Source organism: Scyliorhinus torazame, chromosome 13, assembly GCF_047496885.1.
Source record: "Scyliorhinus torazame isolate Kashiwa2021f chromosome 13, sScyTor2.1, whole genome shotgun sequence".
Taxonomy (NCBI): Eukaryota; Metazoa; Chordata; class Chondrichthyes; order Carcharhiniformes; family Scyliorhinidae; genus Scyliorhinus; species Scyliorhinus torazame.
In genome coordinates, this window is record NC_092719.1 from 144,096,318 (window position 1) to 144,118,391 (window position 22,074).

General features: G+C 40.1%; 1 protein-coding gene across 1 annotated transcript in view; it reads left to right on the forward strand.

The window, feature by feature from the left end:
• Nucleotides 1-22,074, forward strand: part of rybpb (RING1 and YY1 binding protein b) — a 115,481-nt gene that overhangs the window by 83,122 nt on the left and 10,285 nt on the right. Inside the window, exons 3-4 of the mRNA XM_072472241.1 lie at nt 16,122-16,289; nt 18,104-18,199. Of these exons, the coding sequence (XP_072328342.1) occupies nt 16,122-16,289; nt 18,104-18,199 (264 nt within the window). The remainder of the gene's footprint in view (nt 1-16,121; nt 16,290-18,103; nt 18,200-22,074) is intronic.

Here is a 22,074-nt window from a genome sequence, read left to right on the forward strand (position 1 = left end):
TAGATTGCAGTGAGACTACTTGGCCAAAGTAAATACTAACATGGAGAACTATTTGACATACTTGTGCTGAGATGAAAGCTGTGATAACTAGCAGTTTGTTGAATCTGACAGCTTGTCACCTTGTTTGACTTGAAATTAATCCTGGGAGACCCACCCATGTGTCTTTGAATCCTATAGTTGTGCTCGTATCATCTGAGGGTTCTTGTGCAGTTCTTCTGAAGACATTGAGACCAGTTGACATATCGTGTTAAATATATAGATGTTCACTCTTTAATGCTATGAATAGCTATAGAAATGCTGCATCTTTTATGTACATTGGGCAATCAATGTGGTTATTCTGTACTGAAAAACATGTATTTTTGATGCATCTTTAAAGAATAAAATATGCAAACCATGCCACTTCCTAAATGACGGTAAGGAAAACCAAGATTGTGATGCGGGGACAGAGATTAAGAGATTTCCTGGAGGGTTTTAAACATGGAGCGTTTTAAACGTGGAGAGGCGAGAAGTTTTACTGAGAGTTCCAAAAAGCAGGACCAGAGCAACAGACCTTTGCCATTAAAAGGACAAAAGAAAAAAAGATGCCGTGCATCATATCATAGAATACCTATAGTGCAGAAGGTGGCCATTCAGTCCATCGCGTCTGCACCGACCCCCTGAAAGAGCACTCTACTCGGGCCCTATCCCTGTAATCCGACCTAACTGTTGGACACTAAGGGGCAATTTAACATGACCAATCCAACTCACCTGCGCATTTTTGGACTGGGAAGAAATTGGAAAACCCAGAGGAAACCCATGCAGACACTGGGAGAATGTGCAAATTCCACGCAATTGCCCAAGCTCTAATTTAAACCCAGGTCCCTGGTGCTGTGAGGCATCAATACGAGCTACAGTGCCGTCCATAGGATCAAAACTTTTAAGAGTTGTGAAAATTGAGAGGAAATGCTGTATTTTCTTTTGTGGACAAGAATTTCTAATTTAACACATGGGCCAGCGATTTGATACAAAGAATTGGACAAGTTGGAGTTTATAGAGATTAGTGAAGAAAACATTTTAATCTGGAGGCAGCACAGGCATGTGAGAGGGGTTCAGTAACTGAGGTGTTTAGCTAGGGGTGGAGACAAGTAATGTTTCTGAGATTGATAGATCAGTTTTTCTAATGGACGGAATGTAGGATTTGAGCTGGTCTCAGTTAGAGATGATACCAGTGGTCTGTAATTAATGGTCTGTTTCAGCCTGAATGGGCCATCAGTGACGAGACTCTAATGGCTGTTGACTGTGTGTTTTGTTTCTCTTGCTGAGCAGGAAGAAGGTGTGACTCATATATGAGCCTTAATGTCAGACACACAACCTGACTTGGAAGACTCAATCAAGGCCAAGATATGTTGCTGGAGTAAATGAGCTAGGCTAAGCAAGGCAATGTAAAGTTGAATTGCTTTTCTGGCCAATCTTCCCTGGTTTGATGGTGTTTATTCTTTTGCTACCAAAAAGTGAAAACATGAAAGCTAATTTCAATTAATTTGAGCTGATGCTACCCAATTCTGTTTGACCCTCTGGGTCTAAATTGACCCATTGTCAAATAGTGTGTTTATGAAGTTAGAATTGGTTTGAAGCACAGCTTGCAGTTCTGATGAAAAGTCATCAACTTGAAACAATTCTTTTCTCTCAGAAGCTGCCCAACCTGAGTATTTCCAGCATTTTCTGTCTGGAGAAATTACATTTGGCATAAAGCACAGATGACAAACAGTTGCTTTAAAATGCCCAAATTCATTATGACCATGTGATCTTTTCTCGAAAGCTAGGTCAACTGAGTTTGGTTTTGCTCATACCAAATTAAAATGGGTTGGTGTAGCGTATGCAAATGTCCCTCTTCAAATGATTAAGGATCAGTAATAGTTGATGGTCTTTGATTTTATTTTTAGGCCTAATTACTGGGACTTTGAAGCAGATAGAAACCGTATGGTATGTACAACAGAGCTTGGTTCATTTCAGAAATTAGCAAGGGCTACAACAGTTTCCTCCGTGCAACCTTCTGCATCTCCATACCAGCCTCACTTGTAATCTCGCCCTTTTGTCCCTAACCATAGACCAAATCTGATATACCCAGCATAAGGAGTGTGACTGGCTGCTGGAACAAAGTGTCCAGATAACTTTCCTTTACCTGATGCATTGCCATCTCCAAAACTCATCAACTCCTTGGAGTTAAGGTCTCAAGATGTAGACAATTTAAATATAGTTGTTCTGGGTCACACTTTCTACCAACTCCCAACAAGCTACAGCTGCAACACTTCCACCTGCCTAATCACCTTCATTGTATTTTGTTAAACTAATTAGCGTTTCAAATTTGGAAATATCAATCAACAACTTGTAGTTTTATCAAGTTGTTTAACTAGGTGGCTATTACATTTAATACAGTACTTGTACCTGTCCTAGTTTAAACTACTACCCCAGTTTAGAGAAAATAAATTTAAAACCTGCATACCTAGCCTCTAGACTTCAGCTCTCCATTATCATTTTAGAGGCCAATAACTTTTAAAAAGAAACTGTACATCCAGTTAACAATTGAAAGAATAATGCAGCAAGATTTCACATGGTAAAACTTGTTATATCCATAAAGACACTTTTGACTAATCACTTCTTTGTAGCCAACTTATACTTTAAACTATAGAAATATACTGCCCCTTTTTTCTTATCACACATTGCACTTCACAGAATTACAATTCTTATTGCAAACAGTTCAGTTATTTTCAGCTTCCAATGGGTTGCTTTTTTACTTTACCAATTTGAGTAACCTCTAATCTCAGAAGTATTCCTCTCTGTGAGGATTGTACTGTAGATTTATTTCTCTAGCGCCAAGCAAGGCAAATCTTCCAGCCTCCTTTAACTCACAGGCTCACTCTTCAATCTGAGCACAAGCTCCCACCCAGTGGTGAACAATAACAATATCACTCAAGGTGTAGACCTGGCGATAGTTTTTTTGCTATTTCTACCTCTTTGCTGGCTGCAGACCACACAAAACAAAACTGCTATCTGATATGCATGGGTTGATACAGAAGCCTATAACCTAATCTCAAAATGGCTTCCTCCACCCTCTTCTCTATGGAAATGGAAAACACATGAGCTTTGTATTTAAGTAGAAATACCAATTAGTTAGCCTTGACCCCAACTTCCATTTATCTTACAAGCAAATACAGTTTGCAGCACACGCTGTTTACAACTTGATACCTATAACTTCTCTTTGGGACAAAAACAGAAAATGTTGGAAAATCTCAGCAGATTTGGCAGCTTCTGTGGAGAGAGAGAAGCTGTTAACATTTCAAGTCCGTATGACTTTTCAAAGCTGTTTCAGTTTGAAGAATAGTCATAAGAACTCAACACATTTTGCTTTTACACCTCTTTACACCTCGCCGAGAGACCAAACTCGACCTTGAATATAATGGGCATTTATTCTGGGGTAAAGTATTCCAAAGATTCACAACCCTTTGAGTGAAGAAATGTCTCCTTGTCTCTGTCCTAAATGATCAGCCCATTTATCTTGAGACTTGTTACCTGTGTTCCAGATTCCCCAGCCAGGGAAAACTGCCTCTGTCTACCCTACCAAACCCGGCACATTTCAATTAGATTACCTCTTATTCTTATAAACACCAGAGAACATCGGGCCAATTTACTTAGCCTCTCAGGAGACATCCATGTCATCTCGGGAGCCAATCTGATTAACTTTCGCTGAAACACCTCCAATGCAAATATAACCATCCTTAAATATGGAGATCAAAATTGCACATAGCAGTCCAGGTGTGGGCTCACCAAAGCCCTGTACAATTGTAACAATACTTTATTTGTGTGCTCCAATTTCCTTGTAGTAAAGGCCAACAAGCAATTTGCCTTCCTGATGCTTTGCTTTGCTTGCATGCTAATTTTCTGTGTTTTTGCTTGTGCACCCAGGTCCCTATGAACATAGTCATTTGCAAGTTGTCTTTTAAAATATTTTCAGCTTTTCTTGTCTCATTCCACACTGTGTGCCCCATCTGCCATCTTGTTATCTATTAACTTATCTCTTTCCAACCTGTGTTTTCATCACTGCTTACAATTTCACCTAGTTTAGTATAGTCAGCTAACTTCAATACATAGCTCTGTCTCCTCCTCTAAGTAATTAAAATAGATTGTAAATGGCTATAACCCTAACACTGATCCTGAAGACGCTTCCACCAGTTACAGACTGCTAACTTGAAAATATCACGTTTATCCCCATCTCTATCCAGTTTGTTAATAATCGTCTACCCATACTAATATATTACCGAACTCCATGAGCCCTTGTGTATTAACCAAACACACAGCTTATCAAATGCCTTTGGAAATCCAAGTATGTGACATCTACTGGCCCCCTTTTTATCTACTCTACTAGCTGCATCCTCAAAACTCTCAAAAATCTGTCCAATGCAATTTCTTATTTATAAAGCCATGTGACTGGAGCAATCATTTGATTCTTGTAAATAGTGCCTTAAGAGATTCCAACATTTACCAGCAATGACAGGCTAACGTGTTCCCGGTTCTCTCCCTCCTCTTGAATAAGTGTTACGTTTGCTATCTTCTTCCAATCCACTGGGACTGTTCTGGAATCTAGGGAATTTTGAAAAATCCAAACCAGTGCATCATGTATATCTGCAGCTATGGCGCGGTGGCAGTGGTTAGCATTGCTACCTCACAGCTCCAGGGTCCCAGGTTCAATTTCGACCTCGGGTGACTGTGTGGAGTTTGTACTTTCTCCCCTTGTCTGCGTGGGTTTCCTCTGGGTGCTCTGGTTTCCTCCCACAGTGCAAAGATGTGCAGGTTAGGTGGTTGGCCATGCTAAACTGCCCCTTAGTGTCCAAAAGGCTAGGTGGGGTTACGGGGATATATGGAGGCATGGGCTGAGGTGGGATGTGTTTCCTGGGCCCAGTGCACTCCTGCACTGTATATCCTATGATGATTCTACCTATTTTAGAACACTAGAATATAGGCTGCCAGGTCTTGGGAATTTGTCAGATTTTAGCCCTCAAGTTTCCCAATACATTTTCTCTGCTGATCATCTTTACCTTGTGTTCCAGAATCTACCTAGAAGCAGGGACTGAGCTTGTAATTGATTTGATATTTTTTAGAGTAAGTTTTTTAAAAAAAAATTATTCCTAGTTCTGCCCAGGAAAATTCCTTTTAATTTTCTTTTTCAGTAATGTCCAAATTTAGACATTGGCTTCAAAAAGATGTGTGATGAATTACTTCTTGGGTGCAGTCAGTTCTAAATGGGTAAAATAGTCTTCTGCCTAGAGATTTCTCAACATTCCAAACAAAATTTGATTAATCTACCTTCTGGTTCAAGATCTATTTACATGACCCATCACTAGCATTTAGGCTGTATTCCATTGCACCTCCTGGACTCTGCTGTTGGCTGCACATACTGAGAACTGTATTGCCACTGGTTGAATTAAGGTCAGTTTCTAACGAGGCCTGGCAAGTATTGATTGAGGTCAGTCTTGGGAAGTTTGCCAGAGTACCGATAAACTGCTGCATGATCCTCTGGGAAAATTGTCTTTTTTTTTTTAAAAATTGTAACAAAGGGGCAATTTAGCGTGGCCCATCCACCTACCCTGTACATCTTTGGGTTGTGGGATGAGACCCGTGCAGACACTGGGAGAATGTGCAAACTCCACACAGTCAGTGACCTCGGTGCTGTGAGGCAGCAGTGCTAGCCACTGCAACCGTGCCGCATTTGAGAAGTTGTCTTGAAGTTACGCTGCCAATTTTATGTACAGGCATATTTGAAGCTATACTGTTTCTGTGTGAGTAAATGCACCGTTTTAGCTCATGGACAATTTTAAGTTGTGATCAACTTGGAAGCACTTTTCTGAAGAAACACCTCAAAGTATTAACCTATCATAATTAAGTATTACCCCTAATGGCTGTACAATATTGTGTCTGGAGTACTTTGGTTTCATTTAGCAGCAACATTGGGGCATCAAGTGAAAGACTAGTTTAGAGCATTATTTGCAGATGTTAGCGTTCTGAAAACTTGCTGTTAAAGTTGGAATGTGTAAGCAGTGTACCTGGAGTTGTGTCGTTATCTTGTATGCTGAGAAGAGATGCATCTTGACATTGTTCTGTGCATTCTCCACGCAGTATAATGAAACGTGATGGACTCGAGGGAAACATTTTATTGAACATGTTGTCATGTCATTGACGATATATGGTGCTTCATCTGATCTGATTCTGCTTCATATTGAGAACTGTGCCTTTATATGAGTGCGTGGACTTGAGCTTAAATTTGTCCGAAGAGAAGTTTTAACTCCATTTATAATTAACTGTTTAAGTCTCCAATGAAATAGTGACTTCTTATAAGCGTGTGCCAAATCATCTGCAGTTATCAACTGTGATTTTTAGTCTGTAGAAAGCTAAATCAAACTTGCAATGCAAAGGGACTAAAGTAAAATTATAATTGCACTTGATGCTGAGTATTTTTTCCCAACTGGGCAATACAAATTCCATGTAATACATCAGCATCTCCATATCTTTATAATTTGGGTCAACATGTCTGCAAAAACATCTGCCAAAGACTTTACTGTGTACACGGCAGTATTCCATTTATTGATGTTCATAGTTGCAGAAAATGCTTGTCACTGAAACATGTTGCTATACTGCAACCTGCCAAATTGGCCTCCAGTTTACAGAAGCAGTTTAAGAAATAACACAACTTATTTTACTTTGTTCCAGAACAAAATGGGAAATATTAGAAGCCCAAGATGTGCAACCACAACTAAGTTGAATATCGCTGACTGTACCTTGGAATCTGATCAAAAATTATGTTGTGCATACCTTCGTACTTGGGTTAACTAGAGTAATACTTGTGAATTATCGTAGTTGTCTTGAGGAAAGGCTGGATAGGGGTGGCTTTGCATATGAGGAAGAGGTGACTTGATTGAAACATACAAGATCCTGAGGGGACTTAACAGGGGAATCTGGAATGTGGGGCCATTGTTTCAGGATGGAGATGGACAAAAACCTTTTCTCTCCGAAGGTTGAGAGATTTGGGAAATCTTAAGGCAGAGGTAGTATCTCTCCTTAATTATCCAGAACTTATCTGTGGGTAGGCAGGAATGTGGAGTTGAGGTTAAAATCAAATCAGCATGATCTTATTGAATGGTGGAACAAACTCCAGGGGTCGAGTGGCTTTCTTCTAATTAATGTGTTCATATGGATAGTTGTTTTTCATATCCCTCTGTGCTAAGCATTGGCAACTCTGACCACTGAAAATCTTGGCACTGATAACTGACATTAAGTTCAGATATTGCTACCGATCACTCAAAGACATAGCTTATCTGGTAATTTTGTATCTTTGGTGCCTTGACCAGACCATTGAACTAAAACACCATCTCTATCTACTTGTCCCTTTTCATAATTTTCACCATTATATTGCCCTGCATTTTTCAGTTTTTTTTTTAGTATTTATATTTCCTCATAACAGGCAGCACCCTGGAAGATCTTATTGTACCCTCTCTAAACTTGAATGCACTTTCTCTGCAGCTCAATGCGCACACTTTTGAATGTCTTAATTGAGTTTTCATTTTGACACTCAACATGACATTTCACTATCCATGTCATCTCTTCCACAAAAGAGCTTTAACAGTAAATTTTAGTGCTTCTGATTCCAAGAGCCAATGTAAGATCTTTCATAACAGTATGTCCTGATTTTTGGTTGCCTCATTCAATGTCATTACACTAGCATTGACCCGGCCGCTCGCATCCGTCATCACCGGCCTCAAACAAAATGCAAAATCTTGTCTCAATACTGATTACCACATACAAAATAGCCTGGTTGCTGGTAGATTCCAGGAAGTATTGCTCTCAGGAACTGTTCAGGATACCCTCTGTACACTCATCCTCCAAGCCAGTTTTACCAATTTGATTTGTCCAATCCATATGAAGAAGTTTGAAATTGCCTGCATGAGTGTTGAGGATTGCGGCTGCAAATGCTCCTTTCTTGATACCTGACTGATTACATTTGCGAAGTTTCCAGTTTGGATTCCTATTGTTGATTAGATCATGGTGTGGCATCCTGCAGTTTTGGGGTTTTGGTTGTGCAGGTTGTAAGATTGCATCTGTAATACTGTGTACAGCTATTGTCTTGGCATTAAGAAAGGATATCTTGCATTGGAAGTGGTACAGCAGAAATCCACGAGATTAGACCCTGCGGTGAGGGGGTTGTCCTGAGGATAGGCTGAGTGAATTTGGCTTTTATTCTCTGGAATTTAGAAGAATGAGACCAATCTCATTGCAATTTACAAGATTCTGAAGGGCTTAACATGGTAGACACTTCATGATTGTTGCTATTGGTTGGATAATCTAAAACACAAGTTGGAGTCTTCGAATAAGGAGTCAATCACTTGGGACTGAGATGAGAAGTTGCTTTATGCAAAGGGTTGTGAATCTTTGGAATTTTCTACCCCTGAGGATTGTGGCTGCTCCATCGTTGAATATATTTAAACTGGGAGACACAAGCTTTTGTTAGTCTCAGGGAATTGAGGGATATGGGGAGCTGGTAGGAAAATGAATTGAAACCCAAGGTCAGCCATGATATTGAATGGCGGAGCAGACTCAATGGATCATAAAAAAAACAATGTCACAAATAGGCTTACATTAACACTGCCATGAAGTTACTGTGAAAAGCCCCGAGTCACCACATTCCAGTGCCTGTTCGGGTACATGGAGGGAAAATTCGGAATGTCCAAATTACCTAACCGTTTCGTTCGGGATTTGTGGGAGGAAACCATATGTGCAGACTCCGCACAGACAGTGACCCAAGCCGGGAATTGAACCTGGGACCTATATCTAGCTCCTACCTGAAAACATACAATGTTTTGGCCTCAACTGCTTCTGCGGTAACAAAATGTTACCAATAAAGTATTGCAAAACAAGTAATTAAAGCAAATACCCATTTTTAAACAAAGCAAAAACAACAGAAGGAATTTTGCAAGTAAGTGAATTACTTCAGACTATTTGATCCTTCAAATTGCAGACAGATGTAAAATTTTATTTATATAAATTTAGAGCAGCCAATTATTTTTCTTTTTCCAATTAAGGGATAATTTAGCCTGGCCAATCCACCTAACCAGCACCTCTTTGGGTTGTGGGGGTGAAACCCACGCAGACATGGGGAGAATGTGCAAACTCCCCACAGACCGTGACCCAGGGTCAGTATTCGAACCCAGGCCCTCAGTGCCCCAGTCCCAGTGCTAACCCCTGTGCCACATTCCGCCATAGACAGATGTAAAAATGATAATTGCATTCATTTTAAATCACAATAGAAATCCAGTTGCCCAAAATGCAAAACCCATTTCTTTGACTTGAGATTTGCATAACTGGAGATTGAAGAATCAGAATGATGCAGGACTTATAGCAGGAAGCCATTTTCTGCAGAAAAGAAAACAAAAAGCTGAAATATTTTTAACAAAATTAAATTAGTTTCAGATCGAGGGCCTTTCTTCAGAGCTCCAGTATAGAAATAGCCACTTTCCAGTACAGAACTTAAATATTGTAAAAATGAGAGGCATGTTTCAAAGCTTTTAATGTTGCTCCCAACAGACAAACTCAACAATGTCAAATTTCTATTATCATAATTTATACTACAGGAGAGAAGGGTGCTGATTGGTTGAGGGGACCTTCTATAGATCTGTGGGCTGCCCTAAATGGGGCCCTAGATATTTGCTCATCTTGAAAGCTTGATGCAGAAATAGGGTGCATCAAAGCTATCCTACGGGACAGTAGCTATTCCGATCAGATCATTGTTCACTGATTATCATGCAAACTCGCAAATGGGCCATAGGCTATCCCTTTCAGTGCCTGGTCTACCTCTAATTATTCTGGAAAGGTAAAGTATCTCAAAATGTGAATGGTGGGTTAGGCCAGCGTTTTCATGCCCTTACTGTGCAGTAGCTGCATGAGTTTCTTTTCATGAAGAGGATGCTGCCTTCATCACGAAAATATGGTTTTCCTATCACACAATTGAGTCATGTCATCTATGAATTTCTATACCGGTATGATGCAGGTCCATAGGCCAGTGACTGGCCAATCGAATCAAACATGTTCCTTTGGCTATTCATGATACTTAACCAGCCTGTGCTTGTAAGATCCAAAACAAAATGTCTACCATTCGATGTGATGCCAAACTTGAGCAGCACTTGCTGAACAATCCCTAATGTGCTAATAGCTACACGAATAACCAACTTGAATAATGAGTTAAGCTTGTAACGTGTTTCATTAATGCTTGCTGGAAGTAACATGTTTATGTGCAGCATCCAGATCTCTGCCAACTAAAGGAATTTATCCAAACCTCCTGGCTCTTTGAATTACTCAGGAGCTTAGCGAGCCTTTCGTTCCCTATTGCTTTCTCCATGACAACACCTGAGTCAACCTGCCAACCTCTCAGCACCCTTTTTTTTTCTCCTGTAGTATGAGTTATTGTGATTTTGAAATTTGGCGTTCTTGCATTTATCCTGATGAGTGCAGGATGAAAAGCTCCAACGACATCGTCTCCTTTCAGCAATATTTAAGAACTTGAAATCTTTGACTTGAAACATTGACTGTTTTCTCTCCATAAATACTGCCAGACCCGCTGCATGTTTCCAACATTTATTTTTATTTCAGATTCCGCATACGCATTTAGCTTTTGTTTTATGATATTTTTAGAAATGTATTAACTGATGTATAAACGGTCACACTTACTCTAAATTGAGCCCAGACATGCTGCATGTTTTTCTAATAGATCATTTACTCTGCATTTAAATTAATATAAAATTCATTTTTACTCATTTACTGGATGCGGGCATCGCTGGCTAGGCCAGCATTTATTGTTCCCATGCATCTGTAACCTTGTCCTTCTAAATGGTCGTGGTCATGGGCTTGGAAGATAATGTCTAAAGAGACTCCCTGCACCTTGCAGATGGTACACACTTCTGCCACTGTGGTGGAAGGAGTGAATGTTTGTGCATGGGGTGCCAATCAAGTGGGTGCTTTGATCTGGATGGCGTTGAGCTTCTTGTGGTGTTGTAGCTGCACTCATCCAGGAAAGTGGAGATTGTTTCATCGCACTCCTGACTTCTGCCTTGCAGACATGCTTTGGAAAGGTTGAGTTAGTCACCACAGGATTCCTAGCCATTGCATCTCCTGCGGCGATGGTTAGATTCTGCCTTGATTGCCATTGCCTGGCACTTGTGTGATGCAAATATTGTTGCCATTTGTCAGCCCAAGCCCGGATATTGGCCAGGTCTTTCTGCATTTGGATATGGACTGCTCTTCCTGTCAGTTTCAGTGGAGTAATGATGTTGTTCATTACTGCAGCAAAATCCAAATCATTGTGATTATTCATTACTTTGTGGTATTTGTTAATTATCAAACTGAGGCACTAACCATTTCACAGCATAAATAAAGACACTGGTTTCAGATTGTAGGAGACATTTTGCTAATGGAAGCTGCTAGAATTTAACAACCATGAATGTAGCAACCATATACTTTTATACCATTTAATCTCTCACTACGTCCCATTGCATTTATGCGTATAATCGAACAAAAATTAACAAGTCAAAAAAGGAAACATTGCAATGGTGACCAGAAGCTTGGTGAAAACGATAGGCTTTGCGTTGAAAGTTTTTAAATGAAGAGACAGATAGGGAAGCAGTTTGGGGCAGCACAGTGGAGCAGTGGTTAGTACTGCTGCCTCACTGCGTCGTTGACCCGGGTTCGATTCCGGCCCCGGTTCACTGTCCGTATGGAGTTTGCACATTCTCCCTGTGTCTGCGTGGGTCTCGCCCCCACAACCCAAAATGATGTGCAGGGTAGGTGACTTGACCATGCTAAATTGTCCCTTAATTGGGGGAGAAAAAAGAATTGGGTACTCTTATGTTTTAAAACAAAAAGATAGGGAAGAAGTTTGACTTTAAGGCTGAAACGACTGAAAGCTCAGCATGGGTGGGCAAAAGTGTGTGCACAAGAGACCAGAGTTGGAGAAACGCTCTTCTCAAAGGGCTGAAGGAAGTTATGGCGATTGGGAGGATTTGAAATAGAGAACTAGTGTTACGAAAGAGCTTGACACATTTGCTTGTTAATGCCACTTCCAATGGACTTCAGAATCCAATAGTAAAGGACCCTTTTAAATTTAAAATTAAACTAGTTATCATTTCATGTAATGTACCTGGTAACACACATACAATTTTGGGCAAGGATATAATTGCTATTTATATGGAGCCTCTGGCATACAAGCATAATTACAAGCCTAATTTATTGTATGCTTGAGGTGGCTTTTGCAATATTGTTAAAGCTTGCTGTGTTGGAGTTCTTTCAGATTATTTCATTACTGGAGATACTTTCTAAAATTGGTAAAAAGTGAGTGCATGGCAAGAGGAGCAGCAAAAATTAAATTTAAAAAACATAAACATACATGAGAAAGCTGTTCATTCTAACTATGAATGTCTTTCGATATGAATTTCTAGTTCTAAGAATGTTATATATTTTTATATATTTTATCTAGTATAATTTGAAATTTTTTAACTAAGTTTTGACTTTATTCTAGCAATTTATGTTAGCAGAACCTTCCTCCGCTTGAGTGATATTTCCACTAATTAGACGAGCTTTGAACAATAAACCACTGTTCAACAAATGTTATTAGAAAATTTATGAACCCATTTCTCAATTTAAAAGCTGGTGTCGGTGACCACATTTTTGGTGTGAAACCAGTGAATTTTTTAAAAAATGCTTGTGTTCCTTTTTTAGAAGGTGTGTTAGAATAATTTTTAAGCATTTGTATTGGAACAGAATCAACCAGAGTTGTAAATAAAGTGGATACTGATTTGCAGGTTTAGCACACGTCAATGTTTGGTCCGATGCATGTCTTTATATCCCACATCAGGAGGTGTTTAATCTTCATGTAATTTTCCTTTGCTCCCATGTTCTGTTCATCCAGCTGCAAGGATATAGAACGCACCACATAATTAGATTAAGAGGAGTGAATGACAGCTAATTTTATTCTGTGCTTCACAGATGATCTTATTAAGAGGACATTGGTAATTCTATTAAAGTTGCAAGATAGATGCTTTTGAGAGTTACCAATCCATGTAGCCCAAACATTAGTTGATTACTTTACAATACTGTAGTTTGCTGTAGACTTCAAACCTGTGTACTGAGCCTCTTTTGGGTTGCGCCTATGGTTCTCATTATTCTGACATTGTTAGCATACTTTCCTCCTCCCTCTTCTGCTGCACTGAAAATAATGCTGTCTTATGGTGTGAAGCTGGGCAGTATGTACCAGTTTGCAAATACGACCTATTTAATTGGAAAATTTGGGTCAAGAACCAAAATTAGGTGTAGGAGGGAAAAGTAGATGTGTATATAAAGGCATATTTTATTGATGGGAATGCAATAGTAATGGCTACATAATACCATGCTGGGGCCTCAAAATCTCTTAAAGAAAGGGAAAACTGCAAAAGGTGAGACAAAGTGAAGCACTCCGTGATAAATGATTTATTGATTGCTTAGTCTCTATTCTACTATCAGGGTTAACAGTAAATGCTGAAACTTGAATCATCAATCTGCAGGTAAATGTATATTATTGTATAGTCTGCAGAAAACATTACGTTGTGCTGCTGTGGGACAAAGTGTTAATATCTGAAGTCCTTCCTACCTCTACCCAAAGCAGTGTTTCAAATAGTTGGCTTGACAAGGGGTTATCTTCTGCAATTGCAAATTGAGTAAAATGTTTGGAGCAGATCAGTGCATGGAGCCATTTCATTCAATTCAAACTATCCTGTGATTGGCACCCCTGAAAATTTGGCATTGCATACATAAGCCAGGCATTACCATGATTCTTTACAGTTGTTTTGATGAACAGTTGGCACCCAGAATCTTTACCATGTAAGCTTGTATTGCAGCTGCCCATAATATATCCAATAAGCCAGAATGAAGCGCTCCTAGAATCATTGACCTCTTTCCATGCTGTGTCCATTCATTCAGCCCGCAATTCTTCTGCTGGCTGGTTGGTTGAGCTATTCAATTAGTTCTGAAATTATTTTCCCTTGGAAGTATTTGACCAATTCGTTTTTGAATGCTTCCAATCAATTTGTTCCCACTACCCTTTGAAGCACTACATTCCAGAGCAGAACAATAACTGTTTCAAAAAATAATTATTTGACGCCTTATTTGCCAATTGACTTAAATCTGTGTCCTCTAGTTTTTGACATTGGAAATGTTGTTTCCTCCTTTACTCTATCCTAAAGCTCTTTCATGACTTTAACACCCATGATGCATCCCTTTTTCATTTCTAGTCTCTTCACATAAATAAAGTCCTGCATCTGGCACTATTCTTGTAAATCTCTTCTATATCGTTCCCAAGTATAGTGCCCAGAATTGGACTTCAGATGGGCTCTAACCTGTAATTTCTAAAGGGTAATCATACGATCCTTTCATGTGTACTCCATGTCTTTATAACAAAGCCGAGAGTCCCATATGCACTTTTTTAAAAAAAATGTATATTTTTATTGGGTTTGCATTTATTTATAACATTGCTAGGAACGTCACACAAACGGGGAATCTATGCAATGGGAATACTTAAGGCGTGCATACAAAGGTTACCTTTGCCCCGCACTCGCCCCCGCGCTCTCGGTCCCTGCGGGCGCCACTGATTTTGCTGGCTGTCATTTCCTGACTGTTAAAACCATTGCTTCATTACAGCCATTAATTTTGGCTAACCCTGCTGCTGTCTTTGGACTTAGTTCACTGTTAATGGGATGAGGATCTGTGTAACTCTGGAGGGCTACTTAGACTCTGTTATTAGTTGAAAGTGTAGCTTTTGAAAAGCCAATTTGACCAATCCGAGTTCCTGTTTTTATTCCTAATGTCTGGGATGATGCATCTTAAAAGCTCAGGAAAAAATTCACTTGTGTTGGATGTCACAACTAATCTGTTGATGTGGCATTGCAGTTATCCTCCACCTTCAAATATTTTTGATGGCAGACTTCCACCTTGTGCACAAAAAGTTTGTATTGTAGCTGCTTATTAGTTTATAACAAACCTTTAGCAAAACATCTGTGTGCTGCCCATATGATTGAAAAGGTTCTTTAAAAGCAAGATGCTTATTTGACCCCCTAAAAATTGAATTTAGTTTTGACTAAAGTAAAATGGTTTGGACCCTTGAGCTTGTGTTAAGAGTTTTTCTGTTCTTCAGACTCGTGGCAATTGTATACACTGCCTGTTACCTCCATTATTGCTACCAGCGGTAAATCAGTACGCAACTGTAATTTTCCACATGCCTGCTGGTCTGTAATTGTAATATTTGGCATTTCCACGGGCTAAATGGGCTGTAGATGAAGCTTCCACATGTCCACTTAAATATCAGCAACAGCACTGTTACATTTGGCTTCTTGTGCTGACTTGAAATCTCAGCTCCTGCAAAGGCCTGGTTCCGAAGGAGGCCTTTTGTGCAAGTGGTGTAAATTTTAAATTGTCCCCATACAACAATATTCCCTAGCCCCAACCACATTCTTTCCTTTTTAATTCAAATTTATTTTACATTGGCCTCTTTCCTTCTCATGGCAACAGTGCCTTCAAACATCGTGCTCCAGAATTTCCTCAAGGGAAGAAAGAAGTGGAAGGATTTAGGAGCATCCTTAAAACTTAACTCTGTGATCAAGTTGTTCGTCACTGCTCTTAATTTTTTACTTGGGTGAATTCAGCATCTTTTCTTGGAGCTCTGTGAAGCCCTTGGATTATTGCATAATTATATTATAGTATGGATATTTCCGATATTGACTATTTTTGTAGCAATTTAAAGTGGAAAATTAATCGGTTAAATATTAATATAGCTTCCTAACATCTCTTGGGAAGTTTCTTGTTTTGTATCTGCATACTTTTGCTGACTGGTAACTGGATCGTAATCTGAAAATTTAAGAGCAGAGACTGCATTTGGGCTTTTAGCTGTATATCCTCTAATTCACTTGAAGCGAGTTTAATTAATTCCTGTTTTGCACTCCAGCTGCTGCATTGTGTATTGTGTTTTTGGGAATGTACGTGCGCACAGTAAGGGTAATGCATCAAATTTTTGCTTGCAGAAAACCAAGAATAAACTCTCAGCTGGTTGCACAACAAGTAGCGCAGCAGTATGCAACACCTCCACCTCCAAAAAAAGAGAAGAAGGAAAAAGTTGAAAAAGATAAGCCTGATAAAGAAAAAGAAGTGAGCTCAAATGCAAGCAAAAAGAACAGCAACAAAAAGATCAAGTAAGTGGAATTTTCAAACTATATGTGCAGGTTCTGAACTTAATGAGCTTCCCTGTGAGTAAAAGGCAAACTAAACATTTTTTCACTTTTTTTTTTGGTTAGTATCAGCAAACCTCAATAGGAGTTATGGTATCAGTAAGGTTTTAAATACTCCTATAGTTCAGAAATTGTGGTGGTGCAGCATTCTGCAGACCCACTGGAACCTGCTTAAACACATAACGACATGTGAAATAGGAACAAGTAGGCCATATGGCTCCTTGAGCCTACTCTACTACTCCGTAAGATTATGGTGGGACTCCACCTTGTCCTTCTATCCCTATATCCCTCAATTCTCAAGTGCCTGAAAATCTACCAATTGAGTCATTGAACATCTGGAGCCCACTGGGGTAGAGAATTCCAAAGATGTAAGTCTCTTGAATGAAGAGATTGCTCCTTATTTTAGTCCTGACTGATCACCCCATATTGAGACTGCCGCTTAGTTATAGACTCCAACCAGACAATTGGTGCAGTGCAGAAGGTAATTTGGCCTAGCATGTCTGCACCGGCTCTACGAATAAGCAATTCACTTTCTCCGCCTTCCTGTAACCTGTAACTTTGCACATTCATACTTTTCAGGTAGTGCTGTAGTTCATTTCTGAATGCTTCATGAGCCTGCCTCCACCACATGCTGCGTAAAAAAGCTTTTTCTCAAATCACTTCATAATGTTGGTTTCTTTTGCCAAAATTGGTTAAGATGTGGAATGAACTTCCCAAGTGTGGTTTAGGCAGGTTCAATCTAAGCATTCAAATGGGAATTGGAGTGTTCGCTGAAAAGTAAGAATGTGCAGGGGTTGTGGGAAGGAGGTGGGTGAATGGAACTAAGGGAATTACTTGTAATTTCAGAGTATAGGCTCAGTCTATAGCACCTTCCTCATAAAACAGCCCCCTCATCATCCCAAGAATCAACCTGGTCAAAATTTATTGCACTCTCACTAAGGCAAGTATATCCTCCTTTGGGTAAAGAGACCTAAACTATGCACAGTAAGTACTCTAATATGGTCTAATGCTATACAATTGTAGCAAAACCTCCTTGCTCTTATACTCCTGACTCCCTTGAAATAAAGGCTTTCTCTTTATTGCTTGCTGTATCTGCATGTTAACTTCTAATCCATGTACAGGCACACTCCAATACATCTGAACGTCAACCTTTTTAAGTCCTGTACCTTTTGGAGAAAATATTCCACTTTTTCATTCTTCCTACAATTTCATACTTCCCAACATTATATTTTATCTGCCATCTTCTTGACAACTCACAACTTGGCTATATCCCTTTGCAGCTGGTGCAGAGATTATAGCGTGTCTTTAAATGGACAATAATGCGATAAGCATGGTTTCGGCACACTCCCCTGAGCGATTCTGTACCAGAATGGTGGTTAACTTTTGGTGATGTTGATTCTGCTCACCATAAACTGGGCAAATTCAACAAAGAAATCTCATCCTGGAATTCCACTGGAAGTAATTTTTTTACATCAATAGCAAAAAGGGCTTTAGAAAATAAAATCTTAAAGAATTTTGATAATCATCTTTTGGTAAATATCAAGAGTGAGATTAATAAATGTTTTTTGATTCAGCTGATTACTTTTTTAGAGTATATGTTTACTCCTTATGGATTCCAGTCATTGAATAATCAAAAGTGATGTTATTCTTGCTTAGTAAGTCTGAAAACGTTTCTACATTTTTGATAATCTGACGACTATAACACTTGTGGTAGAATAATAGAGGTATACTATATATGGTGGAATTCCACAAAAACAGCAGTGTGGCTTTATTTTCAGGCCGAAGATGGAACTTGAAAAAGGACCTCCTAGTGAAATCAACAGTATACAGTCTGGGAAAGTTGCAACAAAAACTGATAGCTTACACGCTTCAAGGTAACTTGTTTTAATTGCTAGCTAAAATGTAGTTGCAGCATGAAATATCTTGTTCTTTGAACTTGTTGAAAGTGTTTAGAATCATAGAATCCCGACAGTGCTGAATGAGGCCATTTAGCCCATTGAGTCTGCACCAACCCTCTGAAAGAGCACCCCACCTAGGCCCACTTTCCGTAACCCCACCTAACCTGCACATCTTTGGACTGTGGGAAGAAACCTAGGGGAAACCCACATAGACACTTGAGAAAATGTGCAAACTATACACAGTCACTTAAGGCTGGAATGGAACCTGGGTCCCATGCGCTGTGAGGCAGCAGTGCTAGCTATCCCCTTATAGTGGCTTGACGTTTAGACCATAAAATAGAGCAAAATTAGGCCATTTCGGCCCATCCAAGTCTCTGCCATTCGATCATGGCTGATATGTTTCTCATCCCCATTCTCCTGCTTTCTCCCTGTAACCCCTGATCGTCTTATTAATCAAGAACCTATCTGTCTCTGTGCTAAAGACACTTTGTGACTTGGCCTCCGCCGCCTTCTGCAGCAATGAGTGCCACAGATTCACCATCCTCTGCTGAAGAAATTAATACTCATCTCCGTTTTAAAGGATCGTCCCCTCAGTCCAAGGTTGTGCCCTCAGGTTCTAGTCTCTCTTAGTGGAAACAACATCTCTACATCCACTCTATCTAGGCCTCTCCGTATTCTGTAAGTTTCAATTAGATCCCCCCCCCCCCCCTCCCCCTCATCCTTCTAAACTCCATCGAGTAGAGACCCAAAGTTCTCAACCACTCCTCATATGACACATCCTTCATTCCTGGGATCATTCTTGTGAACCTCTTCTGGACCCTGTACAAGGCCAGTATATCCTTCCTTAGAAACGGGGCCCAAAACTACTCCCATTAGTTCAAATCGGGTCTGACCAGAGCGTTGTACAGCCCCCACAGTACAACCCTGCTTTTGTATTTGTGGCTTCTCAAAATGAATGCTAACATTGCAAATGCCTTCCTAACTGCCAACTGAACCTGCATGCTAACCTTAAGAGAATCTTGAACTAGGACTTCTAAGTCCCTTTCTGCTTCAGATTTCTGAAACCTTCCCCATTTAGAAAATAGTTTATGCTTCTATTCTTCCTACCAAAGTGCATGACCTCACACTTTTCCACAAAGTATTCCACCTGCCACTTCTTTTCTCACTTTCCTAGCCTGCCCAAGTCCTTCTGCAGCCTCCTGCTTTTTTTGTTTTCCTTTTTTAAAAGTAATTGGGTACTCTAAATTTATCTTTTTAGTTTTTTAAAATAAATTTAGAGTACCCAATTCATTTTTTCCAATTAAGGGGCAATTTAGCGTGGCCGATCCACCTATCCTGCACATCTTTGGGTTGTGGGGCAAAACCCACGCAAACACTGGGAGAATGTGCAAACTCCACACGGACAGTGACCCAGAGCCGGGATCGAACCTGGGACCTTGGCGCTGTGAGGTAACAGGGCTAACCCACTGCGCCACCGTGCTGCCCGGTCTGCCGCTTCTTCAACACTACCTGTCCCTCTACATATCTTTGTATCATCTGCAAACAATGCTCTCAGTTTCTCCTTTCAAATTGTGAATGTATATAGTGAATAGTTGTGGTTCCAACATTGACCCCTGCAGACCACCACTCATCACTGGCTGCCCACTGAAAAAGACCCCTTTATCGCCACTCTGCCTTCTGTCAGTCAGCCAATCCTCTATCCATGACAGTACCTTGTCCCTAATACCATGAGCTCTTATCTTATTTAACAGCCTCCTTTACGGCCTTGTCAGGCTTTCTGGAAATCTAAGCAGATTATGTCCTCTGGCTCTCCTTTGTCTAACTTCCTCGTTACCTGTTTGCATGATGGATCTGCAAAGGATTGAACACCACCTTATTTCATGATATGTTGATGAATAGCATATCTTTGGAGCTCCTCAAATTAGTGGAAAGTAAAAACGCACATAGCCAATCCTGCTCACTTAAGATGCTTCTTTGACTAATTATGTACTGTCTTGATGCACGCGTTGGCAATGCGAAAATCACAGCACATCCAACATTTCTGACATGAATGAGGGGGAAAGATTTTTAAAATATTGCCCATGCATTGAAGAAAGTAACAAATATTTTCATGGCTCTTTTGCCATTTTGGATCTTTCCTCCAGGGACACTCGCTGATGGGAAGAAATCATAATTTCCCTGGTGCAGCTGTATTTAAATTGTTGTCTAATCTGGGAGCTGATACAAAGCCACCAGAAACCAAAAAGGCACATTACTAACAAAGTACAAGCCTGGTGACTCATTAAATTAAACAATCTCTATCTTAAAAATAGAAAGTCTAAAAAATACTATGCAAGTTAGGCAGCATTTTGTGGACAAAAACAGTAAACTTTCAGATCTGATCACCTGAAGTGTTTGCTGTTTCTCTCCACAGATGTCTAACGTGGTGAGTATTTCCAGTGTTTTTCTGTTTTCATTTCACATTTCCTCTTGATAACTTGCTTCATATTGATATGGAGATGTACTTCAGGGAGCAAATCTTTTTTCTCTCCTTTCCCACTGCCTTTCCAGAATTAATGTTCCTTTTTAAGTGTGGTGTCTGTATGAAAAGCAGAACAGTAGGTTTGTGACGTTTTTAGCATCCTTGTTTGATCTCCATGTAGGACCTATAAATAGATCATTATGTGGAAGATGACCATTCTATGAAAGTGTCCTCATAAGTTGAACCTGTTGTGTGTTCTTCACTACAAACCTGAATGTTGAAATATGTGATTTGAATTGTCATGTTATGCAGTGTGACGACTTGCTTTCCATCATCAATAGTAATCATAATTTTGCACTTTGCTTCCCAGTTGCTGGTCAAGGATATAAAGCTTGAAACAGGGTGTGGCATTAAGATACTTTAAAATTCCTGGTTGTCAACACTGCATTCGCGCGGGTAAAAGTTGGGTGGGACCCAATTCATTTTTTCCAATTAAGGGGCAATTTAGCGTGGCCAATCCACCTAGCCTGCAATCTTTGGGTTGTGGGGGCGAAACCATGCAAACACGGGGAGAATATGCAAACTCCACACGGACAGTGACCCAGAGCCGGGATCGAACCTGGGACCTCAGCGCCGTGAGACTGCAGTGCTACCACTGCGCCACCGTGCTGCCCTGTCATTTTTGAGTACATTTTATTTTTTATCATTAGTTGATTAATAGAACTGTTGTTTTGCATCTATTAGTATTTTATATCCTTACGAACAAAATATAGGCTTCTGAAGAGCTGATCCCCAAGTTCCTTTTTTGGGAGGACGACTCAACTTATTGAAAATATTGCAAACAAACTTAATCAAATGGATTTTCAGACCAACCATTTTGAATTTTTGTTTTCATAGAACCCCTACAGTGCAGAAGGAGGCCATTTGGCCCACGTGTCTGCACCAACCCTCTGAAAGAGCACCCTACTTAGGCTCACTCCCCCACCTTATACCCGTAACCCCACCTAACCTGCACATCTTTGGAATGTGAAAGGAAGCCGGTGCAGAAACCAGAGGGAACCCATGCAGACGCTGGGAAAACATCCAAATTCCGCCGTCGCCCACGGCCAGAATTGAACCCGGGTCCCTGACGCTGTGAGGCAGCAGTGCCGCCCTTATTCATTAATTCATGGGATGTGAATGTTGTTGCTAGGCTTGCCCTTATTGGCTATCCCTAATTGCTCTAAGTTGGTGGTGAATTGCCACCTTGAACCACTGCACTTGTGTGGTTTAGATAAACTCGCAGTGCTATTTCATGGAAATTTGGGGAAAGGTCCAAGGTTATTACATTAGTTGTTTGAATGTATAAAGTGTAAAATATATCACACAATGGATTAATACTTTGGACAAC